At 41.6% G+C, this 20155-nt stretch overlaps 3 protein-coding genes across 12 annotated transcripts in view; all 3 read right to left on the minus strand.

The window, feature by feature from the left end:
* The window catches only part of PXK (PX domain containing serine/threonine kinase like), a 72990-nt gene extending 71544 nt beyond the window's left edge, over positions 1-1446 (minus strand). For 3 of the 6 annotated variants that reach the window (XM_090283919.1, XM_090283920.1, XM_090283918.1), the window contains exon 1: positions 1232-1446. In XM_090283919.1, the coding sequence (XP_090140045.1) occupies positions 1232-1333 (102 nt within the window). In that variant the 5' untranslated portion in view covers positions 1334-1446. The remainder of the gene's footprint in view (positions 1-1231) is intronic. The other 3 variants (XM_090283917.1, XM_090283916.1, XM_090283915.1) reach the window with 2 other exon arrangements.
* An 8082-nt stretch (positions 1447-9528) lies between these two features.
* Positions 9529-10487, minus strand: HTD2 (hydroxyacyl-thioester dehydratase type 2). The gene has a single exon (XM_090283933.1). It carries the CDS (start codon positions 10485-10487, stop codon positions 9981-9983), a length of 507 nt encoding a protein of 168 aa, XP_090140059.1. The 3' UTR covers positions 9529-9980.
* A 113-nt stretch (positions 10488-10600) lies between these two features.
* The window catches only part of LOC150004791 (monoacylglycerol lipase ABHD6), a 72153-nt gene continuing 62598 nt past the window's right edge, over positions 10601-20155 (minus strand). For 3 of the 5 annotated variants that reach the window (XM_090283932.1, XM_090283930.1, XM_090283928.1), the window contains 5 exons: positions 19246-19333; positions 19056-19140; positions 16269-16345; positions 15788-15866; positions 10601-10663 (listed from right to left, as the gene is read on the minus strand). In XM_090283932.1, the coding sequence (XP_090140058.1) occupies positions 10607-10663; positions 15788-15866; positions 16269-16345; positions 19056-19140; positions 19246-19333 (386 nt within the window). In that variant the 3' untranslated portion in view covers positions 10601-10606. Of the gene's footprint in view, positions 10664-15787; positions 15867-16268; positions 16346-19055; positions 19141-19245; positions 19365-20155 lie in introns of all 5 variants that reach the window. The other 2 variants (XM_090283931.1, XM_090283929.1) reach the window with 1 other exon arrangement.

The following is a 20155-nucleotide window of genomic DNA, read 5'->3' on the forward strand; positions in this document are numbered from 1 at the left end:
TGCCTTCTCACAAGTCCATAGAACCAGATTAAAGATGTACACAATGAAATAAAATGTATTTTTTTTAAATACGACCATTCTTAACTGGAAATGAACACTGAACAAGCCAAGCACTACAAAGCGTGGCTGTCAGAAGAGGAAACTGAGGTTCAAAAAGTCCCACTTTAAGACAACAGAATAAAAGGTCTCTTTGAAGTCACCAGAACAGCTTGAACAAAAAGAGAAACAGAAGGCTATTGTGGGGACTTAGCCTCCAGATGATGAACCCCAAACACACTGCATTGATAAACAAACAAGCCTCTGAGTAGGAATCTGATTTGGTGACCTAACAAAACATTACAATTTAAGGAATCGCTCTCTTCCCATTCATTATTTTGAAAAGTCCCACCGCTGGCAGCTCCTGTTTTCTTTCCTGGTTCCTGGGCTTATTGCTTGTAAATTATAATGCATAGTATGCTTTTCCAAAAAAAGGCACAGGCAAATGAAAACAACCATAGTTTTAAAGCCACATAAAAGACAGAAATGAACTCTGCCTGTGTTTACTAAAAGGACCTATTACTCCTTTATACTACTCCAGTGGATTTTAAACTCAAATGAATGCTACCTCTGCCCACTAAATTGCAGGTTAGTCAGGAAGGAGCACATTCATACACCTGCCTCAGCAGAACTCCAGACGTCTCCCTTACGGTTTCCCAGCGCCTCGGCCATGCACTTGACCTGGAAATAGGGCTGCAGACCCCAGCCTCTTTCGTTCAGCTGGCCCAACAAGTGGGCTCTTAAGTCCTATTTCCACTTGGCCAGGCACACCACCATCCCCACCGCTTAGATCCCCAGCGGAAAGGAGGCAAACTCAACGGCCCTAAAGAAGAGAAGGCTGGCGGCGGGCATAAGTGAATGAGAGGGTCCTGAATGGTCGATTTAACCGGCCGGCCCTAGGTGGGCCCGGGAACCCAGCACCACTCCCAACTCGGAGTCCCCTCCAGGGCACCGCCGAGCCCCTCCCACTCTTTGCCCCAGGGGGCTGCGATCCCCACCATCGAGCCTTCCGGACCTTAACGACAGCCTGGGCCCTGGGGGCCCCAGACCTAGAACCACCGGCACCCCAAAGCCCTCCGGTCTGCTCCGCCGACCCCTACCCAGGTCCCCGCCCAGGCTTCTCTGCCCCGCCGCCCGCAGCCTCTCGCGGCCCGGGGCCGCCCCACGCCGTCCGCCAGACCGGCGGGCCGCGCACCGTGTGGGACTGCAGGCTCTGGCTCGCCTCGATGGAAGCTGTCAGAGGCACGGTGTCGTCCAGCAGCACCTTGCCGGCCGGCGGCTTCTCCATGAAGGCCATCCCGGGACGCCAGTCCGCCACCGCCTCGGGACTAGGGGCAGGAACCACATACGCCGACTCCCGCCGTCTGCCCGGCTCCGCCGCCGCCGCCGCCGCCGCTGTCAACACGCGCCGCCCCAAGCGCCGCCGCCACCCGCTGGGCCCGCGGGGTCCTAACGCCGACCTTCCCTACCGTCTTTGCTGTCATCACTGGACGCCCTTCACGCCGCTGTCTCCCGCGGGGTCCTAGCGCCAACGCTCCACCTTAGCGCTGCCCTGGACCCGCCCCTCCGAGGTCCTCGCAGCCGCAATTCACACCGGGTACCCTTAGCACCGGCCCTCTGACCCGAGGACACTTCACCCTAAGCCATCACGTCCAGAGACCCTCAGATCCGAAGACAGCGTGTCCTCAGCCCTGCGATCTAGGTACCCTCATGGCCAACGATCACCAGTGTTGGGCTTTTCACATTAGGCCCTCAGAAGCTGGGACTGTGAGACTTGAAACCTTTACAATTGGACCTTCCCCACCCAGTTCTTTCAGACCCAAGGACCCTAAGACTCAGGAAAGAAAGGCCTTCAGGATGGGATCCTCAGTCTGCACCCTGAGCATCCAGAGACTTTCTAAAACAAGTCCTTCAAATTCAGGTTTTACAGGAACTTTTGCACCTCATTTTTCAAACCCGAGAACCTAAGCGCTGGACCCTCAGAATTAGACCTCACAGTTGGAGCCCCTGGATTCCAGAATCCTCTGAATTAACTGGGAACCTTACAAATTGGCACTGGTCCTGGGACTCCCAGCCTCTACCCTTGGCCCCAGATCTTAGCTCAGTCCACAAGGCCTTCAACCCTGAGAACCCTCAAGCAAGATCCCTCAGACTTGGTGTTCTCAGTCTCACTGTACCAGTTCCAAAAACCTCATACCCAGAGCTAGAGAACTTTGCATCCAACTTCTTGGCCCCAAATTTGTCCCACAGTCTGATTGAACCCAAGGCCACAATCCTGGCACTCCTTACAACCCCAACACTACTACACCCCACTCCACACATAGAGATCCCACCCACACTACTCTCTCCCAGGGCAGCATCCCAGGATGAGTTAGACTTGGAATTAGATAACCAGGATTTCCAGGTTATCCGGCATTTACCAGCTGCGTGACCTTGAATAAGTTACTCAATCTCTCTGAGCCTAGCTCCTTATCTGTAAAATAAATATACTTGTATGGAAAGTTTGGAATGAAGAATGCAGTAGGATGGGAAGGGGCTTGGCACATAATAAAAGCTCAAACAATATTATTTTCTTCTTTCCCTTCAGTTCACACAATGGAGGGTTCCTAACTCTTAAATTTGTACTTTCTACATTTCTACATTGCAGACAACATGAGAACAGTTTCTGGTAACACCCCCCCCCAAAAAAAAACTGAAACCACAGCAAACACCTAGACAGTATTTAAAGCATACTCTCTCCAGATCTCAAACTTAATGGGATTGTTGGGCAACCCCAAGTAGCTGAGGAGCCTTGACAGAGTGACATAGGGGCTAAGACCCAGTGGATAAAGATGTGAAGAAGAAAACATGGAACTTCTTGATCCAGCCCTAAAATAATCAGAGCTCCTCCTGCATTGCATTTTTGTCCCAGCGTGTTTAAAAGTATCAGTCTACTAAAATATAACCATTGATCACTTAGAGAGGATTCAGCTTTTAAATTTCATTTCTTTAAGACAAATGGATTATTTCATTGACAGAATCACAGACACCCAAATTCTGCTTTAATCATTTCTACTGTCATGTGGACTGACCATGACAAGAGTCTTCTTGCACACTGCTGGTGGAAGTATAAATTGGTCCAACCTTTCTGAAAGGCATTTATTCATTCAACAATTATTTATTGAGTACTTATCATATAACAGGCCTACTGCTGGGATTTGACTATATCAAGGGCTTTGAAAATATTCTCACCTAGTAATTTTTTTTTTCCAATTACAGTTGTCCCATTTTCCCATTTCTCTCTCCAACCCAGCCCACCCCTTCTCCCACAATCATATCCTTCCCCGTTGTCCATGTTCATGAGTCATTTATACACGTTCTTGGACTAAACGCTTCCTTTACTTACCCCACTTGTAATTCTGTCTTTAGGAGGGTATCCTAAGGAAATAATCAGGGATCAGTGGAAATATAGAGCATGTGAAGATAAGTATCTAACAATAGGGAACTGGAACATTGTGGTCAATCATAATTAGAATATTTTGCAATGATTAAAAATCAGATTATCAAAATAATCAGGTTATCAAAGAATAATGATGTTGAGAAATACTCTTGATATAATAGTAAGTTAAAAAATGAATTTAACTTTTGAACAACACAGGTTTGGTCTTCCCAGGTCCACTTATCCATGGATTTTTTTCAATAAATATACAGTCAGCCTTCAGTATCATTCCCGGTTTTGCATTCAGACTGAACAGTGTTCAAGAACAGTGTTTTTCATCCGTTGTTGGGAATCTGCAGATACAGGGGGCCAATTGTATGCACTGTTCCATACCATTTTATATAAGGGACTTGAGAGTCTGCAAATTTGTGTATCCATGTGTAACGGGTGCAGAGTGAGGGTCCCCTGAAAATAGAAAACCCCCATAACCCTTGGTTGGGGGAAAGAGTGGAAGATACAGCGTTTAAGATACTTCGCATAACAATGTCAAGTTAATAGTCTGTGCCTTTCTTAAAGGAAGGTCTGACCCAGGGTGAAAGGTGCCCATGACTCTGAGAGCATTCAGGGACTCAGGACATGGCCGGGGGAGCTTATACAGTGCCTGTGAGAGAGGCAGAGGGCAGATGCCCATCCCGGAGGTTGCTGGGAACTCTTACCATAACTAAAGATTACAGCAAAAGAAGGTAAAAGATATAGGGGAACTGTAAAACATGGCACATCATAGGAGGGGCCAGATATGAGGTCACATAGGAAGTTCTGGGCTGAGCATTTAAAGTAAGAGCAGGCTGAGAGAGAGAAGCCACATAGTCTGAAAAGGTGTAGATGGGAGTTGGCTATGAGGTCTGGTGAGTAACAGGGGAAGCCACAAGGTCTGGCATAAGAAGGAGAAGACTGTGGCAGAGCTGAGGGAGCTGTGTGGGGACCTGCCTAACCAAGCATGGATGCATGAGAGATGCTTGGAGTTGAACTGTGACCAGGAGTATTAAGCTGCAGACTTCTGCTTCTCTCAAGGACGTATAGGGAAACCATTCTCCTGGGACGTGTACCCTCCTGGACTACACCATGATCCAGTGTAACATGGCATATGTTTCCCTGAATCACTACATGAAGACTGAGAACAGCATACCCCAGATCCTAAAGGAGAGAGCTGCTGCAAGAGGATGGTGGCTCTGAAACCCACAAGTACACATTTCCAGGAGCATGGAGATCTGTGCAACCAGCTTAAGAACAGATAAGGATATCAGGAACTTCTGGGCATGGTTTTGACTTATAGTCTTTTGGGGAGCAAGGGAAGTGCTGAGTCTCGTGGGAGTGGAGGAGTCTGAGCAGGAGTGCTCTCAGCCCGCACCCCCAGAGGTTGGAACCCTGTTAATAAAAACATGTTTCCTTCAACACTAATTGTTGGGTCATATGTCAAAACACCATGTGGCTGAGCCCTGGTTTGCCTGGTTACACATGGGGGGTCCTGGAACCAATCCCTTTGATTACCAAGGGTTGACTGCAGTTAAGTTTTAGGTGAGTCAAAAGTTGTATGTAGATTTTTGACTCCATGGAGTCAGTGCCCCTAACCCCTGCGTTGTTCAGGAGTCAACTGTACATACATTTGTATGACTCCAAGTTTTAAAAATACAGGGTATCCCCCCAAAAATGTATACACACTTTAAATAATTATAAAGTCAGTGTTTATTAAAATACATTTCGTTTTCAAAATGTAATAGAATCTACAGACATTATTTGTTTTGTCAACACCTGTTTTCAAACTGATGTCTGTTCTGACCCAGGCACTGCTGACGTGAAGCAATGGAATCGCAAACATCACGAAACAGCAAGACGGGGCACCCCCACACTACCATCACGATGTTAGATCCTACCTTGATGAGGTCTTGCCAGACAGGTGGATTGGACGAAGGGGTTTCGTAGAATACCCTGCACGTTCACCAGACCTCACACCACTAGATTTTCTTATGGGGATACTTAAAAGACAGTCTACGCTATGAAACCTGTAACAGTCACTGAATTGAGAGCAGCCATTGTACGAGAATGCACACAATTACCAAATGAAATGTTTTGTGATGCTTGCAATTCCATGGCTTCGCATTGTCAGCAGTGACTGGACCAGAACGGATGTCAGTTTGAAAACAGGTGTTGACAAAACAATTAAATAATGTCTGTAGATTCTATTACATTATGAAAATGAAATGTATTTTAATAAACACCAACTTTATAATTATTTAGTGTGTATACATTTTTGGGGGGACACCCTGTATTTTTACAGGAAAAACACCAAAAGAAAATACACCAAAATATTAACTTAGGGTCTCCAGGAACTGGGATCATGATGCTTGCCATTTTTATGCTCTTCTGTGTTTTCCCAAAATGTCTATTATGAAGATATTTTACTTGTATGATTAGGTCATAAAATAGCAACCTTATCTAGTCTTCCTTACTAGGAAAAGAAAACTCAAAGTGTGGAACCAGATACTTGATGGAATGAAGCCAGAAACTAACAACTCTCGATCTAGCCTTTCCCTTTCTCTGGAAATTCTTGCCTGAAGTAAGCCCCTCACAATACTGTGGCAAACTTATACTTTCATTTTTATTTTGCCAAAGCAGTGCCTTGTCAGTAATCCTCTGATGATGCTGGACTTGAATCCCTAGATTTTGGGGGACCAGGCTCCAAACCCTGAATGCTTCAACATCTGTTTGACTTCTATAGTGGCTCCCCAGGTAGAGCTGAGCTGAATCAAACCAGATTTGGTTCCAGTCTCAATCTGGGCAAAACTAATGAGGTATGCAGTACCTTAGTTTTTCCTACATAAACTACTACTAAAGTTTATCAGGGGAAAAAAAGATTTATATTCTAATATGTTGCCAAAGGTTAGATGGCCCACAGGTTACCTAACATCTTGATGTTTGGCCAGATTGGCTGAAATGAGTTTTAGTGATGATGTTGCTAGACCTGTCAACTGCCACACAAATCAAATCATAGAAGCTTGTGGCAAATTAAGCATCATTGCCTCCCAACTCAAAATAGCTTTATTTCTTTAAATATTCATGATCTGGAGAGAAAAACAAAATTCAACTCAAATTTGGTCATTTATGTTTCCTTTATGTATTGATATTGTCCATCACACCACAGAGGAATGTCCTGAGGGTTTATAAGGTCATATGAACTGTGTTAAAAGCTCAGAGCCACCTAGAAATTGACTATGGGGCTTCCAATTAATCCAGCTTATGTAGTGTCAACATTTGTTTCGGGTTTTCTTGTGATTTTGAACATAAAAGGCTTTTTCTAGTTGATTTTGCTCCAAACTGAAATTTCACTGAAGATGTTGGGAATTCTTGTCTCTGCTGTTTGTAATCCAAATGAAGACAAGTCAAGAACACAGGAAGTAAAACATCTGGGACCCTGGAGATATTCATTTGTAGCCCAAGAGTAATTCCACAGTGCTCCCATTCTGTTCAGAGCCAATTAATAAATTATGCTAACATACAAGGCATTCAGAGTGGCACAGCTACTCAAGAGTGACGGTCAATCCTTGGTAGAGTATGTTTTAATATAAAAATTTAATAAATATAATTTAATAGCAATTTTCTTTTGAAGTAAATTGGTCTCTGAATCATACTAAGAACATAAAAGAAAATGGCTAATAATTTAGTACAACATGAAAACCCATGGTTACCTAAGAGGTACACTAAGCAATTCACTTTTCTAGATGAATACCTAAGTCCACAAGATGAATGCTGGCTGTGGTGAGGCTTTCTCCCTGTTGTTACTGAAGACTTGCTGCTCAGAAAAAGAAATGTGGCGTTTTACCAATGGAAAAATGTTTCTAATAGAATATAAAAATCTGTTAAGCAATTTTCCAGTACATCACGCTTATATTGCTTAAAATGAGTATATCTTCCTGTGATAACCAAACATTGCATAAATTGCCTCTTATAATGCCCCTACGTGGAAATTGCTAGTACAATTTGGCCTGCTATTTTAGTCATTTGTACTCACTTCCATGTGTGACCTCATATGGTCAAGACTACCTCTTAGTTACCTGGGAGAGGATTGCCTAATTTGAGGGTCACCCATGCTTTCATTAGAAGTCATTCTTTCCAGCAGCACATATGTACAGGGTTCAAATTGGAAAAGCCAACCCGCCAGTTTTCCTTATAGTCACCTTTAACAAAGCTGGTTTGAGAACCTTGGCTCCAAGTAAAAATAAGTTATCATTTACAGGAAAGCATCCCTAACTTCTTGCCTACTTGTCTATTCCAACTTTTTACTGATTTACAGAGATCAAAGACCATGACACCTAGGGAGTATTAAACAAAATGGAAATGAGCTTGAGAAACTTTTGAGTTACACAGTATAAATCAGCTAACAGCCAGTTCTGACACCACCACCCCACCCCACCATACTTGGCCTGAACATTTTTCATCCTAGTTCAGTAACTCTGCTCTGGTGACAAATAATCACTGAGTGTTAACTTAGAAAAAAAGCAGGAACAGGTATGACTGGAAGCCATAAAGCAATAGTACATATGAAAATGTTACAACTGCAGCAGGGAATTAAGATCTAGAACATTCTGAATACAAAAAAATTCTATAGAATGATGATTCCAAATACGTAATGCCACATAAGATACTATTATAGAAACTGATAGTGCCCTAGTAACAGGAACATTATGAGACACACAGGGTGATGGAAAAAAAGAAATGCTTTGGAGCCAGGTAAGCCCATTTGAATCTCAGCTCTACTGCATACTAACTGCACAACCATGGGCAAGCCACGCAGCATTAGTCTGTTTCCTTGCCTATAAACTGGGACAACATAAGGTTAGGTTCACAAAGTTGTTCAAAGGATTAATGTAGATAATTGGTTCATCAGGTATTGAAAAAATGATAGCTATTATTAATGATTATATCACATTCCATTTATGAATCCATACTTTAAGATTGCTGAGTCATGGAGAATGAGTTCTATAGAATTTGAATATGGCTTCAAGTCCATATTTTGTGCAAGTTCCCATCTTTTCAGTGTTATACCAAATTTTAACATGTAGTATTTTACCTATCAGCAAGCTTTCTTCAGGTGAGTCTGAGCCTGTGAATGCTGCCCATTCTGAAACTCATGAGAATGGCATCCTCTTTATACTATCACTGCCCTCTAGTGACTAGAAAAATTCTTTCAAGTAATCCACTTAATTGTTCCCTTAATGTGAAAAAATAAAATAAAAATCTACTTACCTACTAGCAGGAGGAAAAACCTTTTCCCAGGAAATGTGGGTTGATCCAACCAATTACACTTGATCTTACCTTCTTGATCAAAGCATCTAGCTGTAGTCAGAGCCACCATATAAAGCCACAGAGCACAGGTGGACCACATGTATGTTCCATTACAGATTCTTATCTTAAAAGGGTTATAGCTGTGGTTCTGATGACCATTCAGTACTAACATATTAGGCACATTTTCTCTGCAATGCCCCTCAGCTCTTAAGAACTTGGCCTCCACAGTGTTCCTTATACTTCTTATAATTTTTTTACAATAAGCATGTGTTTATATAAAGGGGGAACCCACAATATTTTCAAGGAAGGGAGAAAATAATCTGGATTACTAAAATAGAAACTTTGCACTCAAGATCTATTCCATGTTTAGAATACCAGGAGATTAGTTGACATTCTAAAAGATTGGGCTGTTTACCTGTGGGCCAGTTAGCTTTAAACTCAGGAAAACCTCTAACCTCATTCACAGAAGAGAATGAACAGAAGTAGTAGCTACTGTTCACAGCCTAGGCCTTGTGCTTTGCTATTTGTGTCTATCATATTCAATAATCCTGTGTGGTATTTTTACCCCTGTTTTACAGGTTAGGCCAAGAATTTACATAACTGAGTCCAAATCTGCACATAAACCTTTCTGTTAGCAGGAAAACCATATAAAAGGCAAGTACCACTTGAAGGTTAAGCAAGATGCCATCCTGGTGTAAACAGTAACAAATCACAAAAAACTCTGACCCAGAAACTGCTGAAGAACAGTATCTAAGAATTTACTGGTAAAAGATAAGTGTTCATAGATGATCCAATTTCTATCACTGCCTTCAATTAAAATGCTAGCTAGCTATAAATGCTATGAGAAATTTATTTTATATACATAGATAGGTTTATGTCATCCAAATGCAAATCTAACTTGGTTTGAAATCCTAAAAGTAGAATCTTTAGCTAAATGATGACATTACCAATATTTTTTTTCAGTTTTACAAACCTAGACAGGTAATAAATATACTCAAGTTTGAGGGAAGTATAAGGCTACATTGTAAAGTGGGCATGTGAACACTATGCTGCCTGCTCCCCTCCCCCGTATATGAGATGTCGGATCTGCCAGCCATTCCTCGCTGAAGAACAGCAATCTGTTTCCTCAGAGGCTCTTCAATAACAGTAACATTGTTGCCTGAACTTGCATCTTTAAACACATATTTCAGGATTTGGGAGCTTCTGGAACCATAACTTTAACCCAACCTTCCATAACAGTCTTTTCACTCTCTCTTACAAAACATGACACAGCAATAACAGCAATGAACTGCTTCAGCCTTTTCACTTCTGCAGAAGCTACAACAACTTCTCCAATATATAAAGGGGCTGGAAAGTTAATTTCCTGAGAAAGAAATACACAGCCTGGCCCTGGCATTTTAGTACCCAGGAGAGCTGAAATAAGTCCATTGATCAAAACTCCATGTACAATTGTCTTTCCAAACTTGGTGTGTTTTGCAAAATCTTCATTTAAATGCAAAGGATTGACATCCCCTGTTAATTCTGAGAAGGCAACCACATCCCTCTGTGTGAAGGCCCTGCTAAGTTCAGCCCGGTCTCCAACTCTGATGTGCATATGCTGAAAGTCTTGCCTGCTTAGCACTGGCTGGTTGAGGCAGATTCTCCTCCAAAGCCTACCACACCAAAGACGATGGCTGGAAATGACTGGCAACATCTTCAGCACCCTTAAACTCCATCAACAGGAGCTCTTGGCCTGCTTCAGTCTTCAAACATTATGCTGGCACCAAAAAGGACTTCTGAGAGCAGAGGTATGTTTCTGAAACCGAGGACTATTCAATCCAATACTAGTTCCCTACTATTACCAGATAATGCAAGGAGAAAGGGAGAAACCTGTAAGATAAAGAAAAATATTAACACAGCAACAGGAGAAAACTGCACTGAAACACAGGGCAGTATAGACAAGCCAAATTGATGCAGTAGCATTTTAATGAGCATCCTGTGAGGCAGCCTTAGATAAACAAGTGGTCATGATAAGTTCAGAAAAAGCATTCCAATACATAAGGCACTAGTCATTATGCAAAAAAGGAAAAGTGAAGATTTTTCCACAAGCATTCTAAGTTTTATCCCAAAACTCCTTCCATATACAGTATTCCCTCACTTATCACGGGTATTACATTCTAGACCCCCCATGATAGGTGAAAATCCACAAAGTAGGAACCTTACATTTATTTTAGTATTCATAAGTATTTTAAGGCTTTATAAACCCTTCCCACACACTTATAAACCGTTCACAGTCCCTTATTAACCTTTTCCACACTTTTATAAACACTACTTATATTCTTAAACATATTCTACACTCTTAAACCTACGTAACTTTAACAACATATGAATACAGTACTGTAAAATTTTACATGGGTACTCACCAGTGAAGTATACTACAGTTTGAATACCGAAAATGATGAATTAGCTGTGCAGTACTGATGACGATGAAGGTGATGAAGATGAGATGAATGTACTGCACAGCAAAGAAGAGCATTATAGCTCTTCTAAAGGCACCACTTCATCAGGCACTTCTTCAGGTGGTGCAGTAATATCTTCAGCCTGATCCATAACTTCTACTTCCGCTAAAGGCATAGGCGTAACCGACCTCTTCATTCGAGTCATGAACATAGTTATGGGGAGTTGCTGGCACTGCTTCTTCTTCTGATTGAGAATGTTTTTGTAAACTGACATGGCACTGTCAATTGAATTTGCAAACTGCAACAACGAACAATATGGGGGTCCCATTTTTCAGCCACTCGTTGAAGTTCTTTGGCCGTTCTGACCATGGTTGCAAGATGATCAAGTGTTAGGCCAACTTCCTCCCCTTCTTCAACCCGTTGTCTGTCTTGTTCCTCATCCTCTTCTTCACTGGCTGACTTAGTCAGTTCTTCCAGGTCTTTGTCCGTCAACAGTTGAGAGTGCATGTCGATCAGGGTATTCATGTCTTCAGTAGTCATGTCACTGAAGGCCTCTCCTCCCAGTATTTTTGCCAGCTGCACGGCCTTACCCACCGCAGACAGATGGATTTCATCAAGAGAGAATTCCTTGTACTCATGGACCACTTCTGGCCACAATTTTTTCCAGCTGGCATTCAAAGTCTCACTCTTCATCTCCTTTATGGCCTTTTGAATATTTTGGAGACATGATGCAATTGTGTACTCACGCCAGTACACCTTTAGCAAGAAGTCTTCATCTGAGTCCACAGCTTCAATGAGGTTTTGCAGGGCGTTTCGGTTGTAGAGCGCCTTAAAAGCACGAATAACGCCTTGAACCACTGGCTGAATGAGTGATGTGGTGTTCGGCGGCAAGAAGTCTATCTGGACGCCATCATACATCAGGTCGGCAGCATGGCCTCCGGCATTGCCCATTATCAGCAGCACTTTGAAATCAAGGCCTTTCTCTGCCAGATAAACCTTAACCTCTGGGATAAAACATTGATGAAACCAATCAGTCGTGAGGAGTCTCATGATCCAAGCCTTAGGGTTGTGCATCCAGTACACAGGCAACACATTCTCATTTTTGTTTTTTAGGGTCCTTGGGTTCGTGGACTTATAAATAAGCCCTGGCTTTATCATAAAGCCCACAGCATTCCCACACTTGATTAAAGTTATCCTATCTTTTTGGGCCTTGAAACCAGGGGCTTTTGCTTCTTCCTTCATAATTCAAGTGCGAGACAGCATCCGTTTCCAGAATAAGCCTGTTTCATCCATGTTGAAAACTTGTTCAGGCTTATAGCCTCCTTCCTGATGTCTTTGAATGTGTTGTTCATGTACTCCTCTACTCCGGCTTTAAATCCGTAGAGGCAGCCTCTCAGTGCAGAGAAACACTCTTGAGTCCAAAGCATTTCTGAAATTTGTCAAACCAGCCCTTGCTGGTACTGAATGGGGTTGGTCTGGTTGGAGAAGCACTCAAAGGTCCTGCTTCAGCGCCATCGTCGTCGTCCTCTTCTTCATTCTCACCACCGTCATGATCATCCCTTTTTGCTGCTAAACGATCATACAGTTGTTCGGCCTTCATCGAGATGGTGTTTGTATCCAGGGAGATATTCTTTTTTTCTGCAATCGTTTATCCACACAGCTAATGCAGACTCCATCTTCACAATGATCTCGTTGAGGGAAGTAACCACCCTCTTTGCTGTTTGGTTAAAAGTCACTGATGCCATAGACCTGATATTCTTCTCGTTCTTCTTTATATACTGAACCAAAGACTCATTGATCCCGTAATGGCAGCCAACAGATGCATAGCTTCTCCCTTCCTTTGACATGTCGAGAAGTTCTACCTTCTCTTTTATGGTAAGCATCTTCCTTTGGCGCTTGGGTTCACTGCCAGAATCCTTAGAAGATGTGGAACATTTGGGTGGCATCATGGGGCTTGCAATAAATTCAGTCTAAGGAAAATTTCACAAAACACAACACCGCAGAGCAAAACTACGCACAGCGATCGGAGGTAGGAGTGAAGTGGACAACGCGAGATGCTGAACGTATGTGCACAGTGCGGGATAGCAGACAGATTGATGCTACATTACTGAGCCAATCAGTGCCCAGGATACACAAGACGATGCTCTGGTTGGTCGCCTTCCATCAATCAGCCAGTCGTGCGCCATGTGCAATCTCACGTAGGCAAACGAGCTTGAGCGTACATTTCATTTTCAGCATAATGTATATGTTCGTCCACAAAAAAATATATACAGTAAACAGTGTGTAGTATTTTATTTCGATTTGCTTTTTAATTTTTATTTTATTGATTATACTGTTACAGTTGTCCCAATTTCTTTTCCCTCTGCTTCCCTCCACCCTGTGACCCCTCCTCCCTCCAGTTGTCCCCCCACTTAGTCCATGCCCATTGGTTGTGCATATAGTTCTTCTCAACATCTTCCTGTCTACTCCACTCCCTCCTACTATGCTTCTTAATTCCTGCATCATCTCCCTCCCTTTTCTCCCTTCCCCCTCCCAGCTGACCTCCCCCCAGTATGTTCCCCATACCTATAATTCTTTTTCCACTCTCGTTGTCTACTTAGTTTTTGCCTTTGTTTCAATTCCCTAGCTTCTGCTGTTGGTTGTTGTGATACAGTTTTCATTTTAATGTTTGTAGTTTTGATCCTCTTTCTTCTAAACAAGTCCCTTTAACATCTTATATAACAGTGGTTTGGATCTAATAAACTCCTTCAGTTTTACTTTGTCCTGGAAGCACTTTCTCTGCCCTTCTATCCTGAATGACAGCTTCGCTGGATAGAGTAATCATGGCTGTAGGTTTTGGATTTTCATTACTTTGAATATTTCTTGCCAGTCCCTTCTTGACTGTAAAGTCTCCTTTGAGAAATCCGCTGATAGTCTAATTGGGACCCCTTTGTACATAATTCTTCTCTTTTCTCTTGTTGCTTTTAAGACTCTCTTTTTATCTTTAATTTTTGACATTTTGATGATAATGTGTCTTGGTGTGGTCCTCCCTGGGTCCAGCCTATCCGGAACTTTCTGTGCTTCCTGGACCTGTAAGTTCATTTCCTTCCCCAAGTTAGGGAAGTTCTGCTTATTTTTTCACATAACTTTTCAATTTCTAGTTCTTCTTCTTCACCCTCTGGCAATCCTATAATTCGAATGTCTGTTCGCTTATAGCTGTCCCAAAGGTTTCTAAGCCTCTCCTCATATTCCTCACTTTTTGTTTCCTCTTTCTGTACTGGTTGACTGTTTGTTCCTTCCCTATGTTCCAATTTGTTGATTTGATCCGTGGCTTTCCCTTCCTCACCACTTGTCTTGTATGTATTTTTGTTCATTTCAGCAGGACCAGCCTTCATTCCTTCCCTGTCTTGATTAAGTCCTGCTGTTAGGTCTGTAAGCTACCTTATGACTATAGCTCTGAACTGAGCCTCAGAAAGGTTCTTTATTTGTTCATAAGTCAAGTCCTTTATTTGCTTTTTTGTTAGCTTCGTGACTGGTATTTCAATCATTAATTCTGCCATTCTGACCATTTTGTTTATCTTTCCTTCATGGGCGGGGCACTGTCACACCTCCTACACTATATTGGGCGGAGCCCCATGTACTGGTCACAACCTGGCGACCTTTCTCTCCACACCGTGGCACTTTGTGTGGGGGCGGAGGTCCAAGATGGATTCTTGCTGTTACTCTCCATTAAGAGACCGGGAGATTCCTCCTCCTCAGTCCCCACGCCCTCCGGGCCTCACAGTGCAAGACAATGGGGGGGTCTACCTTCCCTGGCGCTGGAGTCACGAGCCGACGGGTCTGGTCTGCAGCCAGGGCCAGCTCCCAGGCGCTTCTCTCCTCCCCTCAAATACGGTGTCTGCTGACCGGTCCCATTGCTGGTTGCTGCAGCTGCCGCCTCCAGCACAGTTCAATCTTTCAGCTGCGGTTTTGCCCTTCCTACCCATCCAGACGAGCACTACTTGTTTATGACTTCATACGTTGGACTTCCATGTAGCTTTATTTTCTGGAATTTCTGGTTAATTTTGGTTTTGCGGTAGTTGTAGTCCTTCTTAGTTGTGGAGGGAGACAGAGTGTGTCGGTCTATGCCTCCATCTTGGTTGGAAGTCCGATTTAATATTCTTTTAATGTTAGAATCATTTATTATATTTTTTAATATATTTTTTGAAAAATTTTAGGCAAAAACCATTAAAATCATAAATACTACACATATAAATAAGTATACAGTACCGCAAAATCCCGCAATATGGCAAAAAATTCGCAATAAATAGTTAAAACATCATACTTTTAAAAATCCCGTGATACAGTGAGGCCGCGATAAGTGAACCGCGATATAGAGAGGGACTACTGTAATCTAAGTGTTTTGTCTAATGTTGCCAGAAGTGATGAAATTCTGGATTCCACCCACCCCCACCCCCTTAGCTGGGTGATGTTAACCAAACCAGATTCATACAAGCACAAAAATGGAACACATATTAAAAAGGAGTTTGATCAACTCCTGAGCCTTGTTTGGAATATGTGAAGGAACAGTCTTTACCTGAATCACTCTGAAAGCACATTTCTTGCCTTTATAGGATCCTAAAAGGGTCAGAGAGCTCCACAATTTCACAAGACCACTGCAGAAAAATCAAGAAAACATTAAGGAAGATATGTCCCTGCAACATCTCCCTAGCACTTTTGTTTGTGATGGTCCAGAAAACCTAATTTAAAAGGAAAAATTAAAACATACTGTATCACAGGCAGAGAATAAAATGAACCTCAGTTAGGAATGTTTCTAAAATATTTCTGAGTTTACAACCATCATTTGGGAAACACTGAAGTTATAAGCAAATCACAGGTTTTGCTCTCTAGGGTGTAAGCTCCTGCTAAATGAATGTTCACATTCTCCTCAGTTTAAACTTCCAAAAGCTGCTCAGAGTTCACAATGACAAAGCTCTTCTTATTCACAGAAGAGAGCATTTTGCTCTGTTTCCCCATTTGTCTCTCTTCTGTGTTATACTGGAAATGCTTTAGTGTACCTGCTACATATTCTCAAGATGGCTGAAAAGGTCTTCTCATCGTAGGTTATGATGTCCAACGGTAAGGCAGCATCAACCTAAGTATGGAATAATGCTATTAGCAGACTATTATCATCATCAATCTTGAACTCTAATAACTAATCCTGTTAATTGCTTTTCTCCTCCAAAAAAGCAGTATTTTATTTAATGGTGCTGGAGTACTGGGCCTGCTTATTTATAACTCCCCCCTGCTGGGAATGTTCTTCCTATAACTCTTCACATTGCTAATATTTCATTTTTAAAAATCTGTATTTGTCTGAGAGAGAGAGATAGCTCAATTTGTTGTTCCACTTATTGATGTATTCATTGGCTGATTCTTGCATGTGCCGCAACCAGGGACTAAACCCATAACCCTGGCACATCGGGATGATGCTCTAACTGAGCTACATGGCCAGGGCTGCTAATGCCTCTTCACCCTTTAAGCCTTCATTTAATTGTTCCTTCCCAGATCCCCAAGATTAAGCTCAATCACTTGCTATGCTCTCACATACCGGACCCACATATTTACTCTTTCAGAGTATTTATCATTCTTGCCATTAACTGTTCAGCATGGTTGCCTACTAAACCTAACCAACACCATTAATCCATGAGACAGAGGCCATGTCTGTTTGCTTACAGGAAGAAGGTTTTATACCTGAAATAGAGAGGATGCACAGATTTTTTTTTTTTTTTTTTGAGCAGTAAAGCGAGGCCTTTATTCACGAGTCTGCAGAGCCAGGTGCAGCCTCACAGCCAGGAGAACGTGCGCCCCAAGTAGACAAAGGAACCTGGTTTTATAGTCTCAGCTTCCCCACCCTAAAATTGCCATCCTCGATTTCTTTTTTTAAACTTATTTCTAACTACTTTATTTTATTGAATTTATTAGGGTGATACTATTAATAAAATTATATGTTTCTATAATATATTCTCTGTATATTATTTTATATTCACCACCCCAAGTTTTTTCTAAACTTTTGATTTTCAAAAATTAAGTCACAGGAGATTGCAAAGAAATGTACAGGAAGCTCCCATTCACCCTTTACCCAGCCTTCCTCAATGTTAACATCTTGTATAACTGTAGTATGATATCAAAACCAGGAAACTGAAATTGATAAACCAGAGTTGATTCGGATTTTACCAGTTATACATACATGCACTCATATTTGTTTGCCTGTGTGTGTATTATGTACAGTTCTATGCAATTTTACCACATAGGGAGTTTCATGTAAGCACTCCAATCAAGATAAAGAACTATACCACCACCAGCTCTCTCCTACCCCTTTTCAGTCACACTAACTCCTCCCTGACATCACTAACCCCAGGAAACCACTAATCTTTTTCCAGATTATACAATTATGTTATTTCAAAAAAGTTATACAAATGAAATCATCCAGTATGTTACTATTTGGGACTGGCTTCTTCAGTTAGCATAATGCTCTGCAGATTTAGTCAAGCTGTTGTGTGTGTCAACAGTGTGTTAGTTTTTATTATTGAGTATATTCCATGATATGAATGTATTATAGTTTATTCACCCACTGAAGGATATCTGGCTTATTTCTACTTTCAGACTCTTACTAATAGAGGTTCTATGAACATGCATATACATGTTTTTGTGTGAACGTTGATTTCATTTCTCTAGGATAAATGCTCAGGTATGCAATTGTTGGGTTGTATGGTAGGTACATACTCAAGTCTGTTTAAGAAACTGCCGAACTGTATTCCAAAGAGGCTATACTACCTTACATTCCCAACACCAATGTATGAGTAATTTAGCTTCTCCACATCTTCCCCAGCATTTAGTGTTACCACTGTTTTTTATTTCAGTCATTCTGCTAGGTGTGTAATCATCTTACTGTGTTTTAAATGAGAATTTGACCTCTTTGATTTTGTAAAAAACTCCTAAAGACAGTAACATCCAATTTGGATCAAACTAATGTGACTAATTTTCCTAATAGCTAATGATATTTGAACATATTTTCACTCATGTGTGTTTCTGCCAACTGTACATCCTTTTGAGTAAAATGTCTATTCATGTCTTTTGCCCATTTGCTTAATTGTATTGTCTGGTCGTTTCTTAATTGTACTGTTTGAGTTTTGAGAGTTCTTTATATATTCTAGATATTAGTCCTTTGTCAGATATTTGGTTTGTAAATATTTTCCCTTGGTCTGTAATTTGTCTTTTCATCTTCTTAACTGAGTCTTTTGTGGAATAGAAGTTTTTAATTTTGATAAGATGTTAAGCAGATTTTGATTTGATAGAATATATGAATCAAGAAATACTTCCTGAAAATCATCTTAGTTCTCTCTCAAAACTGTTCTCAGGTGAATGCTAGGACAGGACTGCTCAGAGAGCTGGTCTGTGATAAGATAAGGAGCTGCATCAGAATGTAAATCAACAGTATCAGTAAGTGCACTGTTCAGTTCAGCTCAGTTCTGTTCATAAGGAGACTTTCTCAGTAAAGGAAGTGGTGTGCTGATTTACACTCTACTGTGAGTCACAAATCTTCAAAATGGGCAAAAAGATAGTTTGCAGGTTGTTAGCCTGGACCCCACTTTGAGTAGCACTGCACTGAAATAAACTTTTGTCTAATAAATTCCTTGTTAAAAAGAAGGCATATTGAACAGTCCTACCAAAATTTCATCATTTCTGAAAATCTGCTTCTGAAATTTCAAATATGGTTTTAAAGTTTTAAAATGTTTGGAAAAGTGTTCTTTCGGTATTTATTACAAAGACCTTAGGAGTGTTCAATCTACCAAGTGATTCCATACCTCTCCAAACAGGTCCTTCAGGGCTGAAAGAAGCAGCTGCTTGAACTGTGCAGCGTTCAGTCCAACTGCATGATCTTGAAATTCTCTGTGTAAAAAACATTAAAAAGAAAAATATGTTGCATTAAATTTTATGTTATTCAGATTCATAAAAAATAATAATAATAAATAGAACTGAGGAGATCGAACTTACAGGCAGACTTTCATGTAGTGGTGCTCAGAGGGATTTTTGTAAACTATTCTTTCATACGTGGCAGCTGGGGCTGGCATCTTTTCCAATGCTGATTACACATACATTAAGAGTCAAGAGGGCTAGAAATTAGCAAGGTACACGTTATTTTTCACTTTTTAAATGAGAATTTGACCTCTTTGATTTCGTAAAAGACTCCTAAGTAACATCCAATTTGGGTCAAACTAAGGTTACTCATGCAAACACAAAGGAAGTTTCTATATTTTATATGTCAAGCTACTATATTCTTATTTAAATTCTAATAATATAATCCCACCGAATATTTTTCCTTACCAAGTACCCTGCTCTGTGCTAAATATTTCATATGCCCCAAGTCCTGTCTTCAGAATGATCATATGAGGTAAATGCTATTGTTATTTCCATTTTTGAGATGAGGATAAGGAGGCTTGGCAAAAATAGTACCAACTGCCCAAGAGCACACAGACATTCCAACCACACCTGAGTGCCCTCAAGACCACTCTGGTATGCCTCTTAAATAAAAAAGGTAAAAGCAAGAAGTAAAATCTGGGATCTGAAGGCCCTCTTCTTGTTTACTCTCAGTCAGTGTAGAATATGAACAGGCGAATGAGAGGTGGTAGGTAGTTCTGCTGTCCCACCCATGCTGGATCTGCAAAGTTTCTCAGTCAGGAAGCTAGGTCAGCACAGGGCTATTTGGCAGCCCTATGAAAGACTGAGCTTGAACATCAAGACGTTTGAGAGGAGGAATTCCTGGAATGGCCACTCAGTGCCATTTCTCACAGATCTAAATCTCTCAAGAACCCAGAACATGCTTATCTCCTGTAGAGAATCCCTGTCCTTGGCTCCACTCCTACCTCACTCTCCCTTTGGATAGCTCCTATTCAGCCTTTTCATT

The sequence above is a fragment of the Furipterus horrens genome, unplaced genomic scaffold, assembly GCF_987537825.1.
Source record: "Furipterus horrens unplaced genomic scaffold, mFurHor1.1.pri manual_scaffold_7, whole genome shotgun sequence".
In the NCBI taxonomy this organism is placed as follows: Eukaryota; Metazoa; Chordata; class Mammalia; order Chiroptera; family Furipteridae; genus Furipterus; species Furipterus horrens.